Source organism: Vicia villosa, unplaced genomic scaffold (genome assembly GCF_029867415.1).
Source record: "Vicia villosa cultivar HV-30 ecotype Madison, WI unplaced genomic scaffold, Vvil1.0 ctg.000368F_1_1, whole genome shotgun sequence".
Lineage (NCBI taxonomy): Eukaryota > Viridiplantae > Streptophyta > Magnoliopsida > Fabales > Fabaceae > Vicia > Vicia villosa.
In genome coordinates this window covers 194,285-217,538 of record NW_026705169.1, presented here as the reverse complement: position 1 = coordinate 217,538, position 23,254 = coordinate 194,285, and the positions used below count along the sequence as shown (strand labels likewise).

The 23,254-nt window shown below is 36.4% G+C and overlaps 1 protein-coding gene across 1 annotated transcript; it reads right to left on the bottom strand.

Moving 5' to 3' along the window:
- Positions 1–57: 57 nt before the first annotated feature.
- LOC131627552 (protein PATRONUS 2-like) lies at positions 58–1,922 on the bottom strand. Its single transcript, XM_058898394.1, has 5 exons — positions 1,807–1,922; positions 1,337–1,414; positions 726–1,238; positions 581–630; positions 58–497 (listed from the first exon to the last, which is right to left on the bottom strand). Exons 2-5 carry the CDS (start codon positions 1,377–1,379, stop codon positions 312–314), a joined length of 792 nt encoding a protein of 263 aa, XP_058754377.1. The 5' UTR covers positions 1,380–1,414; positions 1,807–1,922; the 3' UTR covers positions 58–311.
- Positions 1,923–23,254: the final 21,332 nt, after the last annotated feature.

The following is a 23,254-nucleotide window of genomic DNA, read 5'->3' as shown; positions in this document are numbered from 1 at the left end:
GGACAAAGACAAGCACTGTTGTTCATTGAATTAATTGGGAAGAAGGAAACATTAAGGTCATCAATACAAAGACAAGCACTGTTGTTGTTCATTGAATTAATTGGGAAGAAGGAAACATTAAGGTCATCAATACAAGAGATCCAACAATAATTGGCCAGAACAAACCAACCTCGCAACAATATTGTCAATCTAAGATTATTCTAAACAAACAAATATAAAGGTCATCTCCAAAAGAATACACCATATAATTGCCATCACAAGAATGGCACAAAATATCTATCTGAATGACTTCATATTGTTGCAGGAGAAAATCAGTTTTTATACAATCTGGGTGAATCTATCAACTTGAAATCCACAGCTAAGTCATCATCCCACATTGTACAGCTTGAAAACTTTGGGCTCTTGCAGTATACTGGGGAACCATGCCCAGCAGATAGAGGAGGCACATCAAAAAAATCCTCAGGAACCTCCTCCAATTTGAATAATGTGCTCTCGTACTGAAAGGCAACGCAAGAACAATTAGTTACAAATCAAATCGGGAAAGACAGTACAGGTGAAACTTGAAGAATTAGAAACAAACCTCACGAAATGCAAGCGGTTCAAAGGAAATGTTCAAGTCATCATCTGAATCTGCTCAAATCATATGTCATAAATCAATAATAAGTAAAGAAACCAGACAAAATACACACAATAGACAAATCTAGAATTAGTAAAATTCTATTTACCATCCTCAAGTCCAACAGTTCTGAAAAAATGATGTATGTCCAATGTTTGAGTCTGTGATTTTATACATTTCTCATGATCGTGCAACATTCGCTCTTCAGCAATTTCATCAGGATGAAGATCTTTCCCTGTGAATGAACCTGTCTTCAGGCTGTTCTTATTTTTTACATCATGAACATGTGCCTTCGCTGAGTTTGAAATGTCAGAAAGAGCTTTCCTGCCGCTAGTATTTGATTTCTTAGAAGCTTTGCTTCCGGTTTTTTTGTCAATTTCAACATCCTTTCCCTTGGCAGAAACAACTTCCTTATTCAGAATAGCGGGGTTGTTGTTCTTGGACTTCAGCAGTTTAGATGTCTGACTTATAGAGGGTTTAACAGTGTTAAATGAACCATTGAGGACTTTCTTTCCATCAACTGGTTTCACCGAGTTGGATAGATCACCAAGTGGTTTTCTTCCTCCAACCTTAGATTTCCTCTGTCCGGTAAAATCAGTCTTTGCAGACATAGTTCCTGCATCTGCACCCGCATTATGTATTAGCCTAGCCATTATACACACATAAAAAGTCAATGGTAAAACATGTGTTAAACTTAAACAAGATGAACTAGATCAATACCATTAACATTTTCTTGAAACAAGCGAATAGTTCTGGCAGCCATATTGGGTTAAAGTTGCAAAACCTCAAATGAACACCCTGCAATGAAACACAAGATTCAAATTTTCAATCCAAAAAAAAAACAAGATTTCAATTCTCCAGCCCCGAAATGAAGCACATCATCACAAAACCCCAAAAAGAAAAACTAGGGTTTTAAATTCCCTTCAATTCCCAAACATAAACCACAACAAAAACCTAGGGTTTCGAATTACCTTCAATCTAACATTACAAAAATCACCATATTCCCATTTCTTTTAAAAATCAAATCTTAAGGAGAAGTACAGTAACCCAACACAATCTATGGATTTCTTTTCATAAAGACAACAACAGAAGAACAAAACATTCATGCAATCAAGATTATTCTACTCAGCATCATTGAATAAACACTGGAATTGAAACAAAAAACATTCAGAAGATTAACGAAAACTTACAAGTTTCTGAGAACGAAGTTACTTGAATTGATAATTTCTGAAAATACTCGATTTGATCACTTTCTTTGCGTTGTAATTTTGAGTATAGTTTTTGTAGTGATTTTGGCAGGGAAAACACTTTTTAAGCTTACGAAATGGAAGAATTGGGATTTCAACGGTAACTTGATTCCTTTTACGAATTTGTCCCTCATTAAAAATCTAAATTACATTTAGGATGTGTATTGAACGGTTTCTTGTTTTTTTGACCGTTGTGAATATGTGTTTTTGAGAATTAGGAAACTTGTAGGAAAAAACTTATTTATTTATTTACCTAAATTATCCAAAGAGATATTTCGTATTATCTATTAGAATTTTGTTTATCATAGAAAAAAAATTATATTTTAAACAAATGAAAAATTGTTCTTAAAAACTAAAAGTTGTATATATTTTAAAATGTAAAATAATATTTTAATTTTATTATAATATACTATACTTTTGATAGTTTTCAATTCAACTTGTATATTTTATAAAATTTATACTCTGTATGGTATTATATATATATATATATATATATATATATATATATATATATATATATATATATATATATATATATATATATATATATATATATATATTCTTAATTAAAAAAAGAATTTAAAGTTTTTTGGTTAAAAAACAATGAGATTAAAGGTAGTGCACCGACGGTGTAAAATTATTTTACACTGTCAGTGTTTATCCTTTTTTTCTCAAAAACAATTGTATGCAAAAAAGTTTTATATCATACTATCAATTAATTAGAACTGTTGATAAGTTAAAAAATTTTAATTTTTTTAAAAATATTGAACGGTCATGATGCAGTGATGGTGTATAATTTTATATCAATTAAATTTAAAATTAAAATTTATTTAAAAATAAAATACAATGTAAATTTAGAGGTTTTGGAGACACGAGTACTATAGAATATTTGATGTTCGTGCTCCACCAATATCATTAGAAATGTGTAAAAAATATATTGAATTTTTTCAAACGGTGTAAATCAAAAATACAATCGCAAAACAAGGCCAAGTATTAAAGACGGATAAACATCAACAAGCTTAACAACTATTTCATAGTCAATTTCACCATGCTTTGCAATTCTAACAGCGTGGATTTTGAGGACGGGTAATTTAATTATGATATTATGTAAATAACTAAAAAAATATGTAATAATTTAGAATCTTCAAATAATAATCATGAAATAAAAAAAATAACAACAAAATATTTGTTAATGTGATAACACATAAGTGATTCATAATGTCATAACACTTGGATAAAATCAAATACAAATGTAAAATTTTAGATATAATTGCAAAATTTAAAATGATTTACCTTTTTTAAAAATGAACAGAAATCAATATTGATTTAATTATATTAAATAATCATAGACAAAGAAGAAAAATATAATTATGAAATGGAGAAAAAAACAATATTTAAAAATAAAGATTTTGTCTCTTAAATTAAAATAATGATTGATTAAACTAAAATAAATATTGTCTTGTTAGTTGTCCGTGAGATAAATACATTTTTAATGTTATTAAAATTAAAAAATACATTATACTATCATGCAATTGATATAGTATAAAAATATTTAAAAACAAATAAATCTGAAATAAATTACTTAATTATTAAATAACTGTATAAAGAAGAAGAAAAATTGATCCATGAGAAGAGTATAAAAAGTTTCTTAACATTTAAAAAAATAAATAAATTATGTATTTTGACGGTGACCCGTAAAATACAGCCTAATAACATGTAAATTTATTTAATATTATATAAAATATATTTAAAATATGTAAATTTAAAATGAATGACTTAATTATAAATAAGTAATAATCATAAAAAATTTTAACTATATTAAATAACCATATAAAAGAAGAACATGTGAGTTGAAAAAAAAAAATTTAATGTAAAATTTTAGATAAAAATGTAAAAGTATTCTTTCTTCTCAAAAACTATATATATATATATATATATATATATATATATATATATATATATATATATATATATATATATATATATATATATATATATATATATATATATATATATATATATATATATTTTATAGGCTAAATTGCAGTTTTGGTCCCCCTATTTTAGGTTTTTCACGATTGTGGTCCCTCTATTTTCTTTTTAAACAGTTTTGGTCCCCATCCCAATTTTGTCCATGAACAGTACATATCTGTGCATGAACAGTTGCATCAAAATTGGGATGGGGGACCAAAACTGTTTAAAAAGAAAATAGGGGGACCAAAATCGTGGAAAACCCAAAACAGAAGGACCAAAACTGTAATTTAGCATATATATATATATATATATATATATATATATATATATATATATATATATATATAGAGAGAGAGAGAGAGAGAGAGAGAGAGAGAGAGAGAGAGAGAGAGAGAGAGAGAGAGAGAGAGAGAGAGAGAGAGAGAGAGAGAGAGAGAGAGAGAGAGAGAGAGAGAGAGAGAGAGAGAGAGAGAGAGAGAGAGAGAGAGAGAGATTATTTTTTGTTGTTGATATTTTCTATTAGAAGATTATTAGAGTTTTAGATAATCAAATCTGATTTTTATGTATTGTTTTATGCATCAACAAAATTTTGAAGAAGAGTCTAAGATGTTGGTTCCTTGATCTGAAGATGTTGTTTTCAAAAGTCTCCAACCTATGGAAGTTAATTTACCTTGATATTGTTTGTATTTTATAAGTTTTTGATGCATTTTTCAAAGCTGTTTTCGGGTTAACCTTCTTTTTTTTTCCCTTCAGATTCACCAACTTGAACTTATAATTATGAAAAATTTACATTTTTTTACATATGAAATAAACATTTTTGTTCTTTAACTAATGTTAATTTTGAATTTGTTTTACTCTTCCACTTTTTCAGTTTTTATTTTGCTTCAATATTGATGAACCTTACTTAATGTTTGCTTATTTCGGGTTACATGTTTTATGATTTGAAAAAGATGTGCAGTTTCTGATTTTTGTTATTCATATTTAGGATCTGGGATTTTGAGACAAGCTATTTTGCTTCATTATAGCTTTTCATCTGGTGAAACTGATTCATACTTGTGTAGAGAACACGAGCTTTTGTCGTCGATTTTAAGAGCCCATTTTAAATAGCATCATTATTTTGCCCTTTTTTATAACCTCCATTTTATTGTTTCAATAATGACAATGACCATGAGAAGAAATAAATAAGGTAAATTAATTCTTCTTTCTAAGTCAAATTGTCTCCTTAAATTTATGTTCTCCAGCAATTTGATATAATGTTTCGATGAACATTGAAAGCAATATTTTTAAAACCCCCAAATCAAGTTTGTAATGCTTTTTTATGATGTGAATGATTATTAAAATTGTTGTTGTTAGATTTTTACATTTACCTCATTTCCTTTGGTTACATGTGCAAGAGGGTTGAAATGAATTTTTCATGTCTTCTTAGTTGAAACTAATGGATTTAAGAAGATATTTAAAAAATCCCTTTAATTTAAACACTATAAGTGATTTTAAATTATCACTTATTTTCAAGGTTTAAGGCTTTTTATAATTCATTTTAAAGAAGTACACTTTATTTGACGGTTGTGAATTAGACATGACATATCACTCGTTCTTATTTTTTACAATTATATTTTATTCAACTTTTTTTTTTTGATGATTTTGTGTTAATTTTTTTTTGTTTTGATCCAAATACATTTTCTCATAACTTTTGGATTTTAATCCCTGAGGTGTACACATATATAGCGCATAAGTACGATGGTTGAGGAGCACGTTCAAGTAACCCACTTATGCCTCCCTAGAAGATTGCAATTTTCAAATCTTTAGAGGGTTGTTTTTTTGGTAAAAGATGGTCAATGCCCCTTGAAAACATGTATAAAAAGAAAATATAGTTACAAAGAGACAAAAATTGAGTGGTAAACCAAACCAAAATTCCTCGATGAAAAACTCTATAACATGGAAGTGTGATGGGGTTCCGAGAAAAATCCATTAGGAAATCCCTATGAATTACATCCTACCCTATAAAGCCTTGTACATGTAAACTAATGTTAGCTAATTTATCCACACAATAATTTCCCTTCCTAAAAATGTGAGTGGCTATAAAAGATATGGACTTGGTGAAGTGTGAGACATTTCTCCACCTATTCCTTAATTTCCAAGGTAGTATGGAAGTTTTGTGAGTGCTAAAATAACCAACTTAGAATCAGATTCCAGCCGTAAATGAGACCAATTCTTATCCTCCGTATTCTCTATTTCTAATATGGCTCTTGTGAGCTATGCATATAGAGCATTTCTCGATTTAATATTCATTGAGAATATATCCAAGTTCTTAGCAATATGGTCCCTGAAGATCCCCCCACAAGTTGCATTACCTGGCACCCCAACCGAAGAACCGTCTATATTACACTTGACCCTAGTTTGTGACCAGAGGATACCAAAGGAATTCTCTAGTGACACGATTCTTAGGGTCAAGGAGCTTGATATTGAAGGGTTCCATGATCCTAAATTCCATAATCGATTTTGAACAAGATTTGGGAGTTAAGTTTCCTATGAAGGAGACCTCAAAGTTAATACAATTGATCGCAAATTCCCAATGAATTTTTACTTCCTTGATCCATACATTATTCTTTGTCTGCCAAATAACATTGATTGTGTTGATAATAGCAGATAGGACATCAACCTTATGTTGGGTAGACAACGATTTGTTCGATCTAATCTAAATGTCCTCCAAATATAAGATGTCATGAGTGAGATCTGAAGCAAGATTCCTCCAAATTTTACCTGCAAAGGGACACCTTAGAAAAAGATACTTAGAAGTCACGGGCTGTTAGAATCCCATTTGTGCATATTTTGTATATAAGTTTTGTGGTATTTCTTAAACTCTTGTGCCAAATTTGATTACCTTTTGATATAATAGTATGTAAATAAATAACTTTGTGTTTATTTTCTAAATTAAGTTAGTTTATTAACTCTTGTAATGTTTTTCTTTAGGTTTTAACAACTTTTGGGCAAGATGGAATGAGAAGAATGATCAAAACAAGCTTGCAATGAGGGTGGAATGCAAAAAGAAGGAGTTTTGTGCAAGAAGGTCCGCTCAGCGGAGTTGAAGCGGACATGGGCAGGGACGAGCAACAAAGTTGGCTCCGCTCAGCGGACCCCCTCCGCTCAGCGGACCTTGAAGACAAATCAGATATTTTGGCTGCTCCGCTCAGCGGACCTACTTTTCCAACTTTAGTTCTTAGCCACATAAAATTGATGATTAAAGGGGATTAGGATACTTCTTATCATAATATACACTTGGAGAAAAAGCTAGGGCAAGAGAAGAAGAGAAAAACCATTTTCCTTAAGAGAAAATCAAGATTTCTAAATATCTTTCTTTGATCTTCTTGAGTTTGATGTCACTAAATCTTGGTTTGTTGCTTGTTGTTGAAGCTTCCATGGATATGGAGGGCTAAGTTTCATCTTGTGTCAAGATTAGAGGTAGTTAGTTTGTAAATATGTACTTTCTTTGACCTATTATGTATGAACTTAGTTAATGATTAATACATGGTGAATATCTTGTTATTTATGTTTCATTTGTTGTTTTGGATCATTATTGAGAGATATGTTTCAAAGCTAGACCTAAAAGATATTCATCTATCAATAAACAAACTCTAGAGATAGATTTGTGAGTTGATAATCACAAGTATCAAGCTTTTAAGATTATCATGTTGATTGTCGGCATGAGAGATCATCTGACGGTGAATATGATAATAATCACGATATTGCTTTAGAGATAAACGGTATCGAGAGGATACGTGATCGTATTAATCATGAATAGGTTCATATATATAATCGTTAGAGTACATATGAAGCAAACTAATGAACACTAATCTTGACACAGTTTTACCAAACCGTTTTTAAATCCTAAGTTATTGTCTTTAATTTCTTTTCATGCTATTTATCTTTCATGACACTAAAAACATCCAAAACCTTCACTCAAAATACACTAAGCTGTAGAACGGCGATAATATCGCATCAATCCCTGAGGAGACGATACTAAAAATACTTATCCTATACTTTCTAACAAAATGGCGCCGTTGTCGGGGATTGGCGTTAAGATATTATAAGCATAGCAATAGTTTTTGTGTGTTTTGAGTATAAATATTATTATTATTGCCTAGTCTTTGCTCACTTTTTGGTTAGTGTTTCAGCTCTGGTTTATGCGTGGGAGTGTACCAGCAGATCAACTTCTTTTTGATCCAGAAATTGAAAGAACCGCAAGGAGATTGAACAGTAAAACCAGAAGAAGAAGGAAACTAGCCAAAGGATGAAGATTAGCCCAAGAAGCTACTACTTCATCAGCACCACAAGTTATAGAAGAAGAGATGGCAGGGCATGGAGAACAAGATCCACCACCACCACCACCACCACCACCGCCTAGAGCACCATGTGCTAACAGTCCAAGAAGAGCAGCCCAGTTTGCACGAAATGACAACAATGCAAGAAATTCTGAAATGAAGACTAGCATTCTTCAGCTACTTTATGCTAGTCCCTTTGCAGGTCTTGATCATGAGGAACCATATACACACTTGACAAAGTTTTATGAAATTGCTGGAGCAGTAGGAGCCCCTGAAAGAGAGGAAGAGCAGGTGTTTAAGAGATTATTCCCTCACTCCTTAATTAGCAAAGCAAAGGATTGGTATCTAGACCAACCCACTCAAACCATGACAAATTGGAATGAGTTAGAAGAAAAGTTTCTTGATAGGTTCTTCCCTCAGTTACGGTTACTTGAAGCAAAAACAGCAATTTCAGTGTTCTCTCAAGGTGTGAATGAAACTCTCAATGAGGCATGGGAAAGGTATAAGTCAATGTTGAGAAAGTGTCCTAGTCATGGATTTGATGAACTTACTCAAATTCACATTTTTCGTAATGGCTTACAACCACAACCTAAGCTTCTGCTAGATGCTACAGCTGGAGGTTCCTTGATGGCTAAGACAGCAGAGGAGGCAATAGAGATAATTGAGAAAATGGCCAGAAATGATCATCAGGTGCAACATAACCGAGGAGTTGTTCAAAAGAAACCGGGGCTTATTAAATTAGGAACCAATGATGCTATTCTTGCTCAGAACAAGCTTCTTTCTCAACAAGTGGAGGAGCTTACAAAACAAATGGCAAGGTTACCTCAACAACTCAAATAGCTACAAGATCCTAACAAGAATAAACAAGTTGCTTCGTGTGAGCTTTGTAGTGGAGACCACCCTACCGGATATTGTCCACCGGTGAATGAAGTGAATTACATGGCGAATCAAAATCAAGGAGGCTATCAACAAAGACAAGCTCCTTACCAAAACCAAGGTGGATACCAACAAAGGCCTAATGCACCACAATATGGCCAAGGGTGGAGACAAGACAATTATCAACAAAGACAAAGTCCTTATCAACAACAACCACCTTCTCAAGACAAGCCTTCAAAGTTGGAGAAGACTATAAATTAATTCATGCAAGCATCAATGGCGAATCAAAAAAGTAATGAAGCGGCAATAAAGAATTTAGAGACTCAAGTCGGCCAACTTGCGAAACAACTAGCCGAGAAGCAAACCGGACCATCATTCACGGCAAACACTCAAACCAATCCTAAGGAGCATTGCAAAGCGGTTGTAACTAGGAGTGGGAGGGTGCTTGAAAGTGAAGTGGAGAAGGAGGTTGAGAAGGAGGAAGTTAGGATAGAAAAGGGGAAAGAGGTAGAAAGTGAAGTAGAACCAAAGAAAGATGAGGGAGTGTTAGTTGAAAATGAGAGTGAAGAAAAAAGTGAGGAAGAAAAAGAAAAAAATAGAGAGAAAAAGAGAAAGATTCAAGAGGGAAAGAAGAAAGTTATGAGTCCTCCCGTTCGTAATCTACCTTACCCTCATGCTCCCTCAAAGAAAGATAATGAAAGGCAATATGCTCGTTTTCTGGACATATTTAGGCAATTGCAAATTAATATTCCTTTTGGTGAAGCTTTAGAGCAAATGCCAAAATATGCCAAGTTTATGAAGGACATCCTCACAAAGAAAAGAAGTTACACTGAGCCCGAAATGGTTGTCCTAGATGCTAAATGTAGTGCAATCATTCAAAGTACTTTACCAAGAAAGGAAAGAGATCCGGGAAGAGTGACTTTGCCGGTTACTATTGGTGACATTCATATTGGAAGAGGTTTGGTTGACACGGGTTCAAGTATCAATTTGATTCCTTTATCCATGGTCAAGAGGTTAGGCATTGTTGATATGAAAAATACAAGAATGACACTTCAATTAGCCAATACGTCTACAACTATGCCTTTTGGGATAGCGGAAGATTTGCTTGTGAAAGTTGACAAGTTCTTTTTTCCAGTTGATTTTGTTGTCATTGATATGGAGGAAGATGTTGATACCCCATTGATACTAGGAAGACCTTTTATGAAGACGACAAGGATGATGATAGACATTGATGATGGTTTGATGAAATTGAGGTTCCAAGACGAGGAAGTGTGTTTTGATCTCTCAGAAGCAATGAAATATCCAAATGATACAAGTGATTATTTTAGAATTGATGCTATGGAGGAAGTTATCATGCAAGTTGAAAGTCGAGCTCATGTGTTCAATCCTCTTGAGAAAACATTAACCAAAGCTCTTGATGTCCTCAACGAAGAAGAAGAAAAAGAGATTGAAGAGTGTTTGCGAGATCTTGATGTTTTTGAAGAGATAAGTCCTTTTGAAGCAAAGATGGAGGAGTTGAAAGATGAGCCAAAGGTGGAGGAAACTAAGTTAGAATTGAAGATGTTACCACCCCATTTGAAATATGTTTTTCTTGAAGAAGGTGGTAAGAAGCCGGTGATCATTAGTGGTTCATTGTCAAAGAAGGAGGAAGAGAAATTAATTCATGTGTTGAAAGCTAACAAGGAGGCGATAGGATGGGTTCTTTCTGATCTAAAAGGAATTAGTCCATCCTATTGTATGCATAAAATTATGATGGAGGAGGATTTTAAACCGGTAGCTCAACCTCAACGCCGGTTGAATCCTACAATGAAAGATATTGTAAGAAAGGAAGTGGTGAAACTATTGGAAGCCGGAATGATTTATCCTATTTCCGATAGTGTATGGGTGAGTCCAGTTCAAGTGGTACCGAAGAAAGGAGGAATGACCGTGATCACAAATGACAAGAATGAGTTGATTCCGACAAGGACCGTGACGGGTTGGAGGATGTGTATTGATTACCGAAAGCTTAACCAAGCTACTAGGAAAGATCACTTCCCTTTACCTTTTATGTACCAAATGTTGGAAAGGTTATCGGGTCAAGAATTCTATTGTTTCTTGGATGGCTATTCCGGGTACAACCAAATTTCGGTCAATCCGGAAGATCAAGAGAAAACGGCGTTCACTTGTCCCTTTGGAATTTTTGCTTATAGGCGAATGCCGTTTGGATTGTGTAATGCACCGGCCACTTTCCAAAGATGTATGCAAGCTATCTTCTCGGACTTCATAGAAAAGACAATGAAAGTTTTCATGGATGACTTCTCCGTTTTTGGAGCTTCATTTGATCTTTGTTTGAAGAATTTGGATGCCGTGTTGAAAATATGTGTTGAAACCAACTTGGTCCTCAATTGGGAAAAATGCAATTTCATGGTTACCGAAGGCATAGTTCTTGGTCACAAAGTTTCTTCCAAAGGAATTGAAGTCGACCGAGCAAAAGTGGAGGTTATTGAAAAGTTGCCACCGCCAACAAATGTCAAAGGAATTCGAAGCTTCTTAGGCCATGCGGGATTCTATAGAAGGTTTATCAAGGACTTCTCAAAGATTGCAAAGCCTTTGAGCAACTTGCTTAACAAAGATAAGTCTTTTGTTTTTTATAGTGCATGTCTTTTAGCTTTTAATGAATTGAAACAAAGATTGACTACCGCACCCATAATCATAGCGCCCGATTGGAAACTTGATTTTGAACTAATGTGTGACGCTAGTGATTATGCGGTAGGAGCGGTGTTGGGTCAAAGGAAAGGAAAATTTTTTCATGCTATAAATTATGCTAGTAAGGTTTGTCGCACGCTCGCGAAAAATGAACAGAGTCGCCACCAATATATTTATCCCATAAGGGAAAGGAATATCAGAAAACCTAACAAAGGAAGGAACAGGGTCTTGCGACCAGAGAATCAAGGTACGGGAGTCGGTTACGCAAGGGGAAGGTATTAGCACCCCTCGCGCCCATCGTACTCGATGGTATCCACCTATGTCTGTTTCTATCTAAAGGGTGTGTACTATGTCTATGTCTAAATGCGAAATGAATGCAAAATGTAGGGAAAAGAAAGAATTGTACTCGCACGGGCCCTACCCTGCTGCCTACGTATCCTTTTTAGGAATCAGAGTTACCGTAGCTCGGCTAAAGATTTTCTGTTTGTTTTTGTGTTTTTTAATTGGGCGGCGTTAACGCTCGCGCTCTTGCATAAGGGATCGCCTAGGATGCAATGGAGCGGAGATAACGGTGCCCTTAGGCAAAAGAAAGAGATTGGTTTGTGTCTTTTAGGGTAGATGAGTGATGAACAGTACCCAATACCGGGCCACTCACCACTTTCTCTACTTTGCTTTAGTCTGAACCATTGTTAGATGTTTTAAGTGTTTTTAGTTGTGTATTTTTTAAGGGGAATTTGTTTGCGAGTCGAATCACATAAAAATGTATAATGTTTCGAGAAGCAGATTAGGGAATGAATCCCACTCACTTCTATCCCATTATGTAATGTTTGAGAAACAGATTAGAGAATGAATCTCACTCATTTCTCTCCCATTAATTAATGTTTGAGAAACAGATTAGGGAATGAATCCCACTCGTTCCTCTCCCATTAAGTAGTGACCGAGAAACAGATTAGGGAATGAATCCCACTCGTTTCTATGCTACTAAGTGATTGAGAAATAGATTAGGGAATGAATCCCACTCATTTCTCTATCACTTGCTTAATGTGATTCGCATCTTCCTTTTATTAATGTTTTAAAGAGTTGAAAAGAAAAAGAATGAAATAGGGAACTAGACCTAACATTCTAATCTATGTTATCTAATCTATAATTGGCCCTAAGGTTGAGGATAACTACCCTATCTCAATTCCCCTTAACAAAGAAGGAAGAGTCTAAGGGAACATGGCAAGCAATAGTAAGGAATAAGCAACATCACAGCAAGAAATGAGAGGCTAAGCATGGAAACAAGAGAGGAAAGCCTCAAGTCAATAGAAAATCAAGGGATGAGTGTCTCAAGTCAAATACAAAAGCACCATGGCAACACACAAAAACATCCACAAGAAGTTACCAAAGTATCGCATGAATCGCCACTTAACAAATAGTGAACAAACATCATTTAATCAAAACAAAAAGCAAGTGAACACATGGTCTAAGCTTGAAGTCAGTATCAAACTCATTCATTTAGTTCCAATACCCTATGTTAATCTATATTAGTCAATTAGCATGAAACAATACAAAACTCTAACCAAAACTAGACAACACTAGGTTAGTACTAGCTAAACGGTTTCAAATCGTGAATGAAGTTAGGAACATGTAATAAAATGGTACAAGTCAGTAGCAAATAGCCCATACTAGATGCCTATACAACCACAAAGTCATGCCAAGAGGTTCCACACAAAATTACGGGTCATTTGTACAAGTTACGGTGCAATCGTCAACCAAAAACAAGTTATTCACATGTGAGAAAGGAAAATCGAGTAAAATAGGAAAACATGATCTAAAATCTTCAATTCCAGGTTTTAGGACCTCTAGACATCCCTAATTATATGTACAAAAAGGAACCAACATTATTGCATGAATGCATTTCAATTTGAGAGCACAAACGTCACGAACATCTATTAGAAACGCATGTTAATCGAGTCAAACAACACTAACCAAATACCAATCAAAACAAAGAATTAGGAAATCGATCCATCTTCAGAATTTTTTAATCAAGCTCCATTAGGTTTCAATTAACCCAAATTAATCCAGATTTAATCACACTAAGTATGCATTAGGTTAATTAAAACATGTTAATTCAAGGAGAAATTGAAAGAGGGACTAGGTTAAAGAAATGTGACCGTTCACGTTGTTTCTCAGACTCATCTTCATGTGCGACGGCGCCGTCACCTTCACCGGCGAAGATTCCCCAATCGCCACCGTAAACACCGCAAACAGCCTCGTCCCGCTAATCTTCGTCTCTTTCTCAATCTCCCTTCTCTCATGTGAACTCGCGGCGGCAACAAACTCTTCCTCGACGCCGCTCTGCCACTCACCGCCGTGAACTACCGCAACAAGAACACGACCTCATCTGTCATTTCGCTAATCTCTCGCTCTTATCTTCTCTCAACCGATTTCTTTTTCAGATTCAACGCGGGGATGAGTCCAATGAACCTTCAATTTGATGCAGACAAAACAAAATCCAGAAGTCCTTGCTGAGGTGCGAATTCATGTTATCGATTCATCCATTTTTTTGTTCTTCTTTTTCTTCTAATTTTTGGATTTCACTTGTATGCACGTTGTGACGTTAATGAGGTGCGAAGAATTGATACTGAAGAAGATTGATTCGATGAAGTCGATTTGGTGCCGATGGTGAACATTACGATGCGGTTATCGTGAAGATTGAAGGAGGAGATTGAAGTAGTATGAAGGTTATGGTGATTGGAGATGACGAGTTTGTGAAGGAGATGAAGAAGATTGAGGAAGAAATGGAGCTTCTGTTATGAGAAGTTTGTTACAGGTCTTTGGTGAGTTTTCCTTTTTTCTGTTATCGTGAATCTCCCCTTTTCTTTTCTCTGATATTTTTCTGTTATGGATTTTTCTGGTTTTTCTTTTTATGGTGAAGGATTCGATTGAAAAAGTGTGGTGGTGGATGAATGAAGAAGTTGCTGAATTGTATGGAGATGGTGATGAATCGAGATCTTTCTTGAAGATGATTCATGGAGATGAAGATTGGAATCTGTTAGCCATTGAAGAGAGTTGTGGTTGATGATGAACTGAGATGAAGATTTTGGTTGAGGATGAGCGTGGATGAAGAGTGAAGATTGAGAGGGAAGAAGTTTCACGGATTGAAGGTGAGGTATTCTGCGTTTTTTTTCTCCTCCTTTTCTTGCGGTTCTGAATTTTTCTGTTATAGCTAAGTTTCAAACCGGTTTCGTTTCTTTCTGCTGCAGCAAGTTCGATTTGTTTTTCTTTTGTATAGGTTCAGTTCCGGTTTTCTCTTGGTTTTGGACTGCTTGTGCCGATTTTGTACGGTTTGTTCTAATGCGATTTTTTTTAGTAGCTTGGCTTGTAATTTGAAGTGTAAATCATGCAGGTTTTTCAGAATCAACTTATCAGGTGCAGACGTTTAACCGCTTTTGGGCAGCTCGGATCTTTTTTGCTGTGGGATTTGGTCGAATGTGCAGAAAGTTCATGAAGGAGATTAGAATATGGATATTGAATGAAGGTTGCCGCATGAAGAACAATTGAAAATTAAGATAGATTTTCATATGTTCCCTGTAATTGATTTTTTTTGTATAGTTTTGTAAAGGAACTTTGTATTTTGAATGGATTGAACTTGAGTAATGAAATTGGATGTTGTTTGTAATGGAGCACTTTTTGCAAATGGTTTTTTTTATCGAATGAGATTGTGATGACGTGAACCTTGAGGATGTATAAGTCAATTTAGATCTTTCCTCCAATGCTTCAATTTTGAATTTCAATTTTCTTTCACCGAAAGGAGCCATATGAAATGATCCACCAAGTCCCAAATGAATAGTGTATCAATTTAAACGGAACCACTTGATTGCCATTAATGAATTCCACGATATTTGCAATACTTCTGCCAAAGTCCTTCGCTGAGAAATCCAAGCAAACATTAATTGAACTCAGACAACCTGTACCACAAGTGAGCACAACAAAACCCTTACTTATGAAGATAATGAGATCTTGGCTCAATAGCGTCTAATTGAGAAGAGGGAAACCCAACATATTGTATAATAAGTAGCAATAGAGAATCCTTAATCAACAAGACCTTTGATCCCAAGCCAAATTTATTTATTAATGATGCATGATATGTTGATGTCCTAATGGGATGTATATACATGAGATTATGAAACCAGAAGTCTAAGCCAATAAAAATAATTTAGGGGTAGGACAAATTTGGGGTATGACAGCTGCCCCTATTTAATCGTCTTAAACCTGAATGTGAGATTGACGCGAGCCTTTCGAACATTCGAGGTAGAAGAAGATTAAATATCAAAGTACCAGAAATTTGTCCTAAAGAGAAGATGGTGTAAGTGTTATCTTTATTTTTTCATTTTGATACCTGCTGGGGAAAGAGAAGTTATTTTGTTTTTCTGGTGGAGAAATATACAGTGAATAATGGATTTGAATGGGGGTAGCTTGTAACGTAGCCAAAGTGCCAATACAAGGTTTTAAAAGAGAATGGTTGTATGAAACAATGATCGAAAGAAAAAGACCTCGTGCGATTTACGACTCAACGTCAGGACTGAAAGGAACAAGATCTCGTGGCGATCTATGACTCAACATCGAAAGAAGATCTCGTGGCGATCAACTCGTCAACAGAAGAAAGGGAATAAGATCTCGTGGCGATCTTATGACTCAACATCGAAAGAAGATCTCGTGGCGATCAACTCGTCAACAGAAGAAAAGGGAATAAGATCTCGTGGCGATCTTATGACTCAACATCGAAAGAAGATCTCGTGGCGATCAACTCGTCAACAGAAGAAAAGGGAATAAGATCTCGTGGCGATCTTATGACTCAACATCGAAAGAAGATCTCGTGGCGATCAACTCGTCAACAGAAGAAAAGGGAATAAGATCTCGTGGCGATCTTATGACTCAACATCGAAAGAAGATCTCGTGGCGATCAACTCGTCAACAGAAGAAAAGGGAATAAGATCTCGTGGCGATCTTATGACTCAACATCGAAAGAAGATCTCGTGGCGATCAACTCGTCAACAGAAGAAAAGGGAATAAGATCTCGTGGCGATCTTATGACTCAACATCGAAAGAAGATCTCGTGGCGATCAACTCGTCAACAAAAGAAAAAGGAATAAGATCTCGTGGCGATCTTATGACTCAACATCGAAAGAAAATCCCGTGCGATTTTCCACACTTTGGAAAGGAATAAGATCTCGTGGCGATCTATGGCTCAACATCGAAAGAAAATCTCGTGCGATTTTCCACACTTTGGAAAGGAATAAGATCTCGTGGCGATCTATGACTCAACATCGAAAGAAAATCTCGTGCGATTTTCCACACTTTGGAAAGGAATAAGACCTCGTGGCGATCTAAGACTCAACATCGACTCAACATCGAGGGACAAAAGAAGACATTGTGTCAGACACTCATCAGAGATTGAAAATACCTCGCATCGGCACCGAGGTTGGAAGAGATTTGAAATGTGGTAGCAGATATCAATCGGAATTTGTAAGGACAACCTTTTTTGTGAGGATGTGTCGTCGTCTTGATTGAGTGTTGATTTGTATTATCTGGCTTATGCTTTGTATGCATGTTTGAATTTTTCTATGGCGTAATGCTCCATTTTGACGGATATGCTACGCTTTTGAGGATGCAATGTTATATGCAATGAGTACTAAATGCAGAGTGCCAAATAAAGGCATTAGTGAGGTAGACGCTAGGGAGAATACCCTTGGCGTTAAGGACCATGTAGAGGTGCCAAAAGATATTGGACCTTGACTTGTAAGATGCACTTTTCTTTGACTTGAAGAATGATTTCTGACTTCTCACCATGTGCCACTACTTGGAGGATTTTCAGCTTGAGGAGATTCCCTCGATTCGCCATGTTGGGGATGAGAAATCCAGGTAATGAGCCTTGGTTAGGGAGGTAGGACGGCTCCTAGGAGAAATAAACTCCTATGCTTGAGAAATGGAACGGACTCTCGGGAGAAATAAACTCCAGGTTTGGGGAGAGACCAAGGTTCCAGGAGAAATAAACTCCTATGATTAGGGGAAGGACAATAAAACTCAGAAGATCGTGCCCCAAGTTTTATGACCCATGAAGGAAATTGTCCCATAGGATCCTTGGAGAGATTTGTCAAATCTCGACGTAACTGCCCCAGATTGGTTGAATTTGAGAGATTCCTCGACGTGATTGCCCCATATTGATCAAAGCTTGAAGAGATTTATCGACATGATTGCCCCAGATATGCTGAACTTGAGAGGTCAAACCTCGATTCAATTGCCCCTGATTAGATACATCTTGCTAGAATCCTCAGGCTTTCTTTGTTTTGAAGTCAAACAAACATGGAAACAAACTTTACCACGCTCAACGGAGTCTTCAAACTCTCCCCTTCGAGGTAATCAAGGAAAGCATTAACTGTTCATGCCCAACGGAGTTTTTAGAGAATCTGCCCCTTGATGGTCAACATTTGAAATGATTAGCTTTTACTCCTCGGAGTTCTCAAGTCTCTTGTATTTTGACATGATCAAGTTGCTCATTGATTCTCATCCTTGAAAATTTCCTTGATATTAAGCACATATTTTGCATGCAAAAGAATGTTAATTCTAAGAATGATGATTCTAATGCAAAGCCTATGTTAGTCTTGAAGTTTAACGAAACTTTTTATTGAAATGAGGTTGCGACCTCTTGTGACTGAATCACTAGTTGACACAACCTCGATTTTTTGCATGTGAAAGATAAAGCAAACATACGATACCAACATGGATATGAGTCTCGCTTCATTGGGAGTCAGTTAAACGCTATCTCATAGGAGTGTGCTTTCAAAATAACCCTACTTCAATTAGGACTTTTGAGGGTTGTAACTTGGCCAGGTTCACGGTTTTCAGAAAACAAAGGATTTTTAGGCTCAAAGTTATCTGTACCCACCCCCTTCGTGATGTTCTCCATTCCTATGTTCAGTTAACTCGACACGAGTGTCCATTCCTCACAAGGAATTTTGAAATGGTTGAGGAATCAATGAGGTTTTTTGGACATGGCAGTCACTCACTTTCTTGTTTTTGGTGTCTGATCACACGACTTTGTTCCTTTGATGAGGATTTTTATTTTGTAATTCTTGTTTTTCGCTTCTGCTTTCCCTAACTTTTGCCTGGACAAATTCTCTTGAATTTTATTTTGGAGTCCAGCGGGATGCCCTAACTTTTGCCTAAGTCACTTATTTCAAGTTTTCGACTTAGCGGGCTTTCTTTTTTTTTATTCACTTTTTGAACAAGTCGTGTGATCTTGCGTTGCTCTCGATTTGTTTGAAATATTGTGACTGTCTCATTCTCTGCTTGATGAGGAATAACCATTGTGGCATCGTCATCTTTTGATCTCTTGATGGAATAAGGATAATCATTGCGGTTTTGACATTCCTCAGCCCTTTGAAGGATAACCCTTGTTGTATCCTTAGATTTATACCTTTTTGGTGAGTTCTGAACACTCGATCAAGTTAAATGAACACTACCCTGCCCCAAGGTTAAAATAAGGGTTTTTATGATTAGAAAAGAAACTCCCTCTCCAAGGCTCAAAGGGGTTAACGAGGGTCTATCTCCCTTATATCTCCAGTGTTTGGGGATTTGAAACAATGCCTGTACATCCTCAGTAGGGTTTTATTCAAAAACACACGATTAGAGATTTTGCGTTTTTATTTTTCATCATTCTCCCTCAGCTTTTTGCCTAAACAAGCAATTAGTAAAGTTGGTGTCGTATTGCCAAAAGCATTTTATGAGTGAAAACGAATGGATTACTTCAAGACAGACATAAACAATGTATTATGATTTTCATTCAGAAATTAACAAGTTTTTACATGCTATTGATACTTAAACACACAAAGGAAGAATTACAATGAGAATGCAATAAGAAACTAAATGAATTCCATTGTTGAGGAGACTTGACTCCGTCTGGACTTATTGATCTTGAATACTTCTTGCAGTTTTGAGACCTCATAGGAACTTCAACTTATGCATGAACCTCTTGGAATGAACAACACACAATCTTCAGTTGAATGACTTTTGTGCTCCAGCAGGGTAGTCAATTAGTATTATCATGTGTTCCTTCCAAACACTTCAGATTACTTCAGAGGAAAACTCCAACGAAGTCGCCTAAAAGTTGTCAATTTTGCCTTACTTTAGGGATTCGAGCAATGCGGGTGGTGCAATGCTCAAGATAAGAGTACGTCTTGCTTATCCCTCGTGCGGGAGCCCCAAGCATAGTTGCTAGAGTAGTAATCGCCATCATAAACGGGAAGAATCTTGTATGATCATCAACTCAAGAGAGCTACTTGTGGTGAAGAAGACCCGGTACTAGAATCTTAACCAATTGTGATTCCAACAAACAAGGAAACGAATGAGTACAAGGCAATAGAATCACGTCAATTTGTTTCTCATATTCTTCTTGTCTCTGTTAACTAGCAAGGCCACTGAGAAGGAGATCCTGAGAAAAGGCAACTGATATATGAAGTAGAACCTTGAGAATGAGAAGCATTGTGAAGAACACTCTTGATTATCACACGGAAGAAGATTCTGACGAAGTCACCCAAGAATTTGTAATGCTTTAGGGATTCGAGCAAGGCGAATGATGCAATGCTCAAGATAAGAGTACGTCTTGCTTATCCCTCGTGCGGGAGCCCCAAGCATAGTCGTTAGAGTAGTAATTACCATCGTACATGGAGGAACCTTGCAAGTTCATCAAACTTGGAGAAACCATCTGTTGTAAGGAAAGACCAAAACATCAACTGAAACACCAATCTCCACGGATACAACTGAGCACAAGAACCTTGAGAATGAGAGATGCTTCTACATAACATCTTGATTACTACTTGAAAGAGATTCTGACAAAGTTGCTCGAGAATTTGTGGTGTTTTTATTATTATTATACCAACGAGTTCAAGGAAGCAGCTTTCTACAAAACAGGAAATACTTGAAATGAGAACACAGAAAGGAAATGATGATTGCCATAGTTGAGGAGACTTGACTCCTTCTGGGCTTATTTCTTTTTGTGACACTTCATGGAATACGGACATTCACTTGGGCACGGGCATTCCGTTCACCCACATGTTTCCTCCTTGAAGGGTTATATGTCTCTCGTCGATCAACTGTTGCACCTTGGCTTTGAAAGCGTTGCAGTCCTCGGTTGAGTGCCCTGCTGATCCAGCGTGGTACCCACATTGCACATTAGGGTCATGCCCAGGTGGAAACGGGCGTGGTGGAGGTTTTAGAGATTTGGGGACCACCAATGAGCTTTGCACTAGATATGGCAGAAGTTTAGTGTATGTCATAGGAATCCGGTCCAGAGGAGCATTTCTTCGTCCCAAATTACTTCTAGATGGGTATTCATTCAGATGACCTTGTTGATGATTCTGTTCAGGTGTCTTCTCCCTTTGATTTGGTTGTGAAACAATCGGAGACTGGTGAAGTTGGAAACCTGGAACCCAAGATGGTGCATTTGAAGTAGATCCGACATAGAAGCATGAATCAACCTTTCTTTCCACCACATGTGGAACCCTGTTTCCTTGAACAATCATACCCTCGGGGGTGAACAAAATCACTTTTGAATCAATGAGATCTTGAACTTGATGTTTCATTGCCTTACAATTCTCAATGTCATGGCCAGGTGCCCCAGAATGGAACTCGCATCGAGCATTGACATCAAAGTTGGGAGGAAGCTTTTCAGGCGTAGCCAAATCTCGTAGCTCAATCAACTGAAGTTCCAGCAAGCGAGGAAGTAACTGAGCATAAGGCAACGGGATAGGATTGAGAACTCTCTGAGGTATCTTAGGCTTTTTCCCACGCATTTGGCCCCCTTGATTCATTCTAGGGACATGAACAGATTGATGTGGAGGTAATGGCACTTGAAATTGAGGGAGAGCTCCCTGAGGCATTCCATGAGTGGAAAGGAATCCTATTGGGAAGAAGGAATCAACAACTTCTGTTGCAGCAGCAGGAACAACATCACCTTCCTTCCTTAATACCGTCTTCAGAACTTCCATGACCAAGCTCAATTGAGTCTTCAACTGATTGTTTTCCTCTTTTAGTGCATCCTGATTACGGACCAAGTCTCGCATCTCCAACATAAGATGACCCATTTGTTCCTTCATCTCATCCATTTCCTCACGGAGTTGTTCCATAGTTGATCTTGGAGTTGTGGCGGTGAGAAGTCAAATCTGTTGTTGATCTTGAAATCTGGATAGAAATGGTCCCATAAGTCTCTGAAAGAACCATGAAATGCATGATAGTATGAATGCATGTTTCATTTATGAGAGATCCTAAAGTCTTTTCACACACTTTCATTTTTCTTTTTTGGAATCAAAGCTTCTCTTTTTTTTGTATAGAATATCTTTTCTTTCTTTTTTGCTTTTCTATTTCCTTTTCTTTTACATATCTTTTCTTTTCTTTTCTTTTCTTTTCTCTTTTTTTTGGAAATAGACTTTAGGATCTTTCATAAATGGAGTGGACAAAGCAATGATGTTATGCAATGCAAAAGCATGGGATCCACGGTCCATATAATCTTAGTAACCACTGTACAATCCTCTGAATAACTGATACAGGTCAAATGTCACAGGATCAAAGGTCCGACACCTTTTTGAATACCAGGAAAACCAATAGTCACCAACAGAACAGAATAGTCACCAACGGTACCTGTCATGTATATCCCATCCCACTCACAGGTGAATCTAGGTCAAGGTAGGTCAATGGCTTCCAGCGTTATCAGTTCTCCTGAAACACCATCATTGTCGCAAATACATGCCAACAACGGTATCTCATTTGAACCTCGATTGGTCGTGGGTCTCATGATCGCAATCAACAGAACCTGACATTCTGTTGGCGTCATGACTATCCACTCTGTCCTAGGTATCCTATGTGTCACTCTGGCCTGGGTATTGGGCCTTTTACCTCATAGAACATCCCACCCAACCTGCAAACAGTGAAAATATACGGTCCCGAAGGGGATCCCAATCCAGTCTAGATGCATGCGGAAAGTAAACATGATATGCAAGCGGGAAAGTAAACAGGACATGCGAAACATAAAATAAATACATAAAATAAATAAAGGCACGTATAGACAAAACATAGCACACCCAGTAAATAAACAAACAAACGGATAGGCTAGGATCGACTCACTAAGGATGGACCAGCAACAGGTCTAGCAACATCCCCAGCAGAGTCGCCAGCTGTCGCACGCTCGCGAAAAATGAACAGAGTCGCCACTGTTGCACCCCAAAATTTGCCCTCTTTATTTGAGCTATAAGTTAATAATGACGTTTATTTCGTCATTCAAAAATTGAAGAAAAATAGTAAAGAGTTTTCATGGGTTTAAGAAGATACGGTGTGAAAAATGGTTTAAACAGTGTAAATACGAGAAAATTCACAAGTCCCATTTGGAAGGTGATATGAGCTAAGTTCCCGCGTAATCTCGACTATTTCGACGATATCTACAACTTTCGTGTTCTGCTCGGAAGCCAATTCTTTGAGGAAGGTTGTCAGATTTGCAAATT

Coding starts and splice junctions, on each gene's coding strand:
- LOC131627552 (XM_058898394.1), bottom strand. CDS start 1,379: ATGGCTGCCAGAACTATTCGCTTGTTTCAAGAAAATGTTAATG. Junction 1,239..1,336: donor GTTTCAAGAAAATGTTAATG/GTATTGATCTAG, acceptor ATGCGGGTGCAG/ATGCAGGAACTATGTCTGCA. Junction 498..580: donor AACCGCTTGCATTTCGTGAG/GTTTGTTTCTAA, acceptor GTTGCCTTTCAG/TACGAGAGCACATTATTCAA.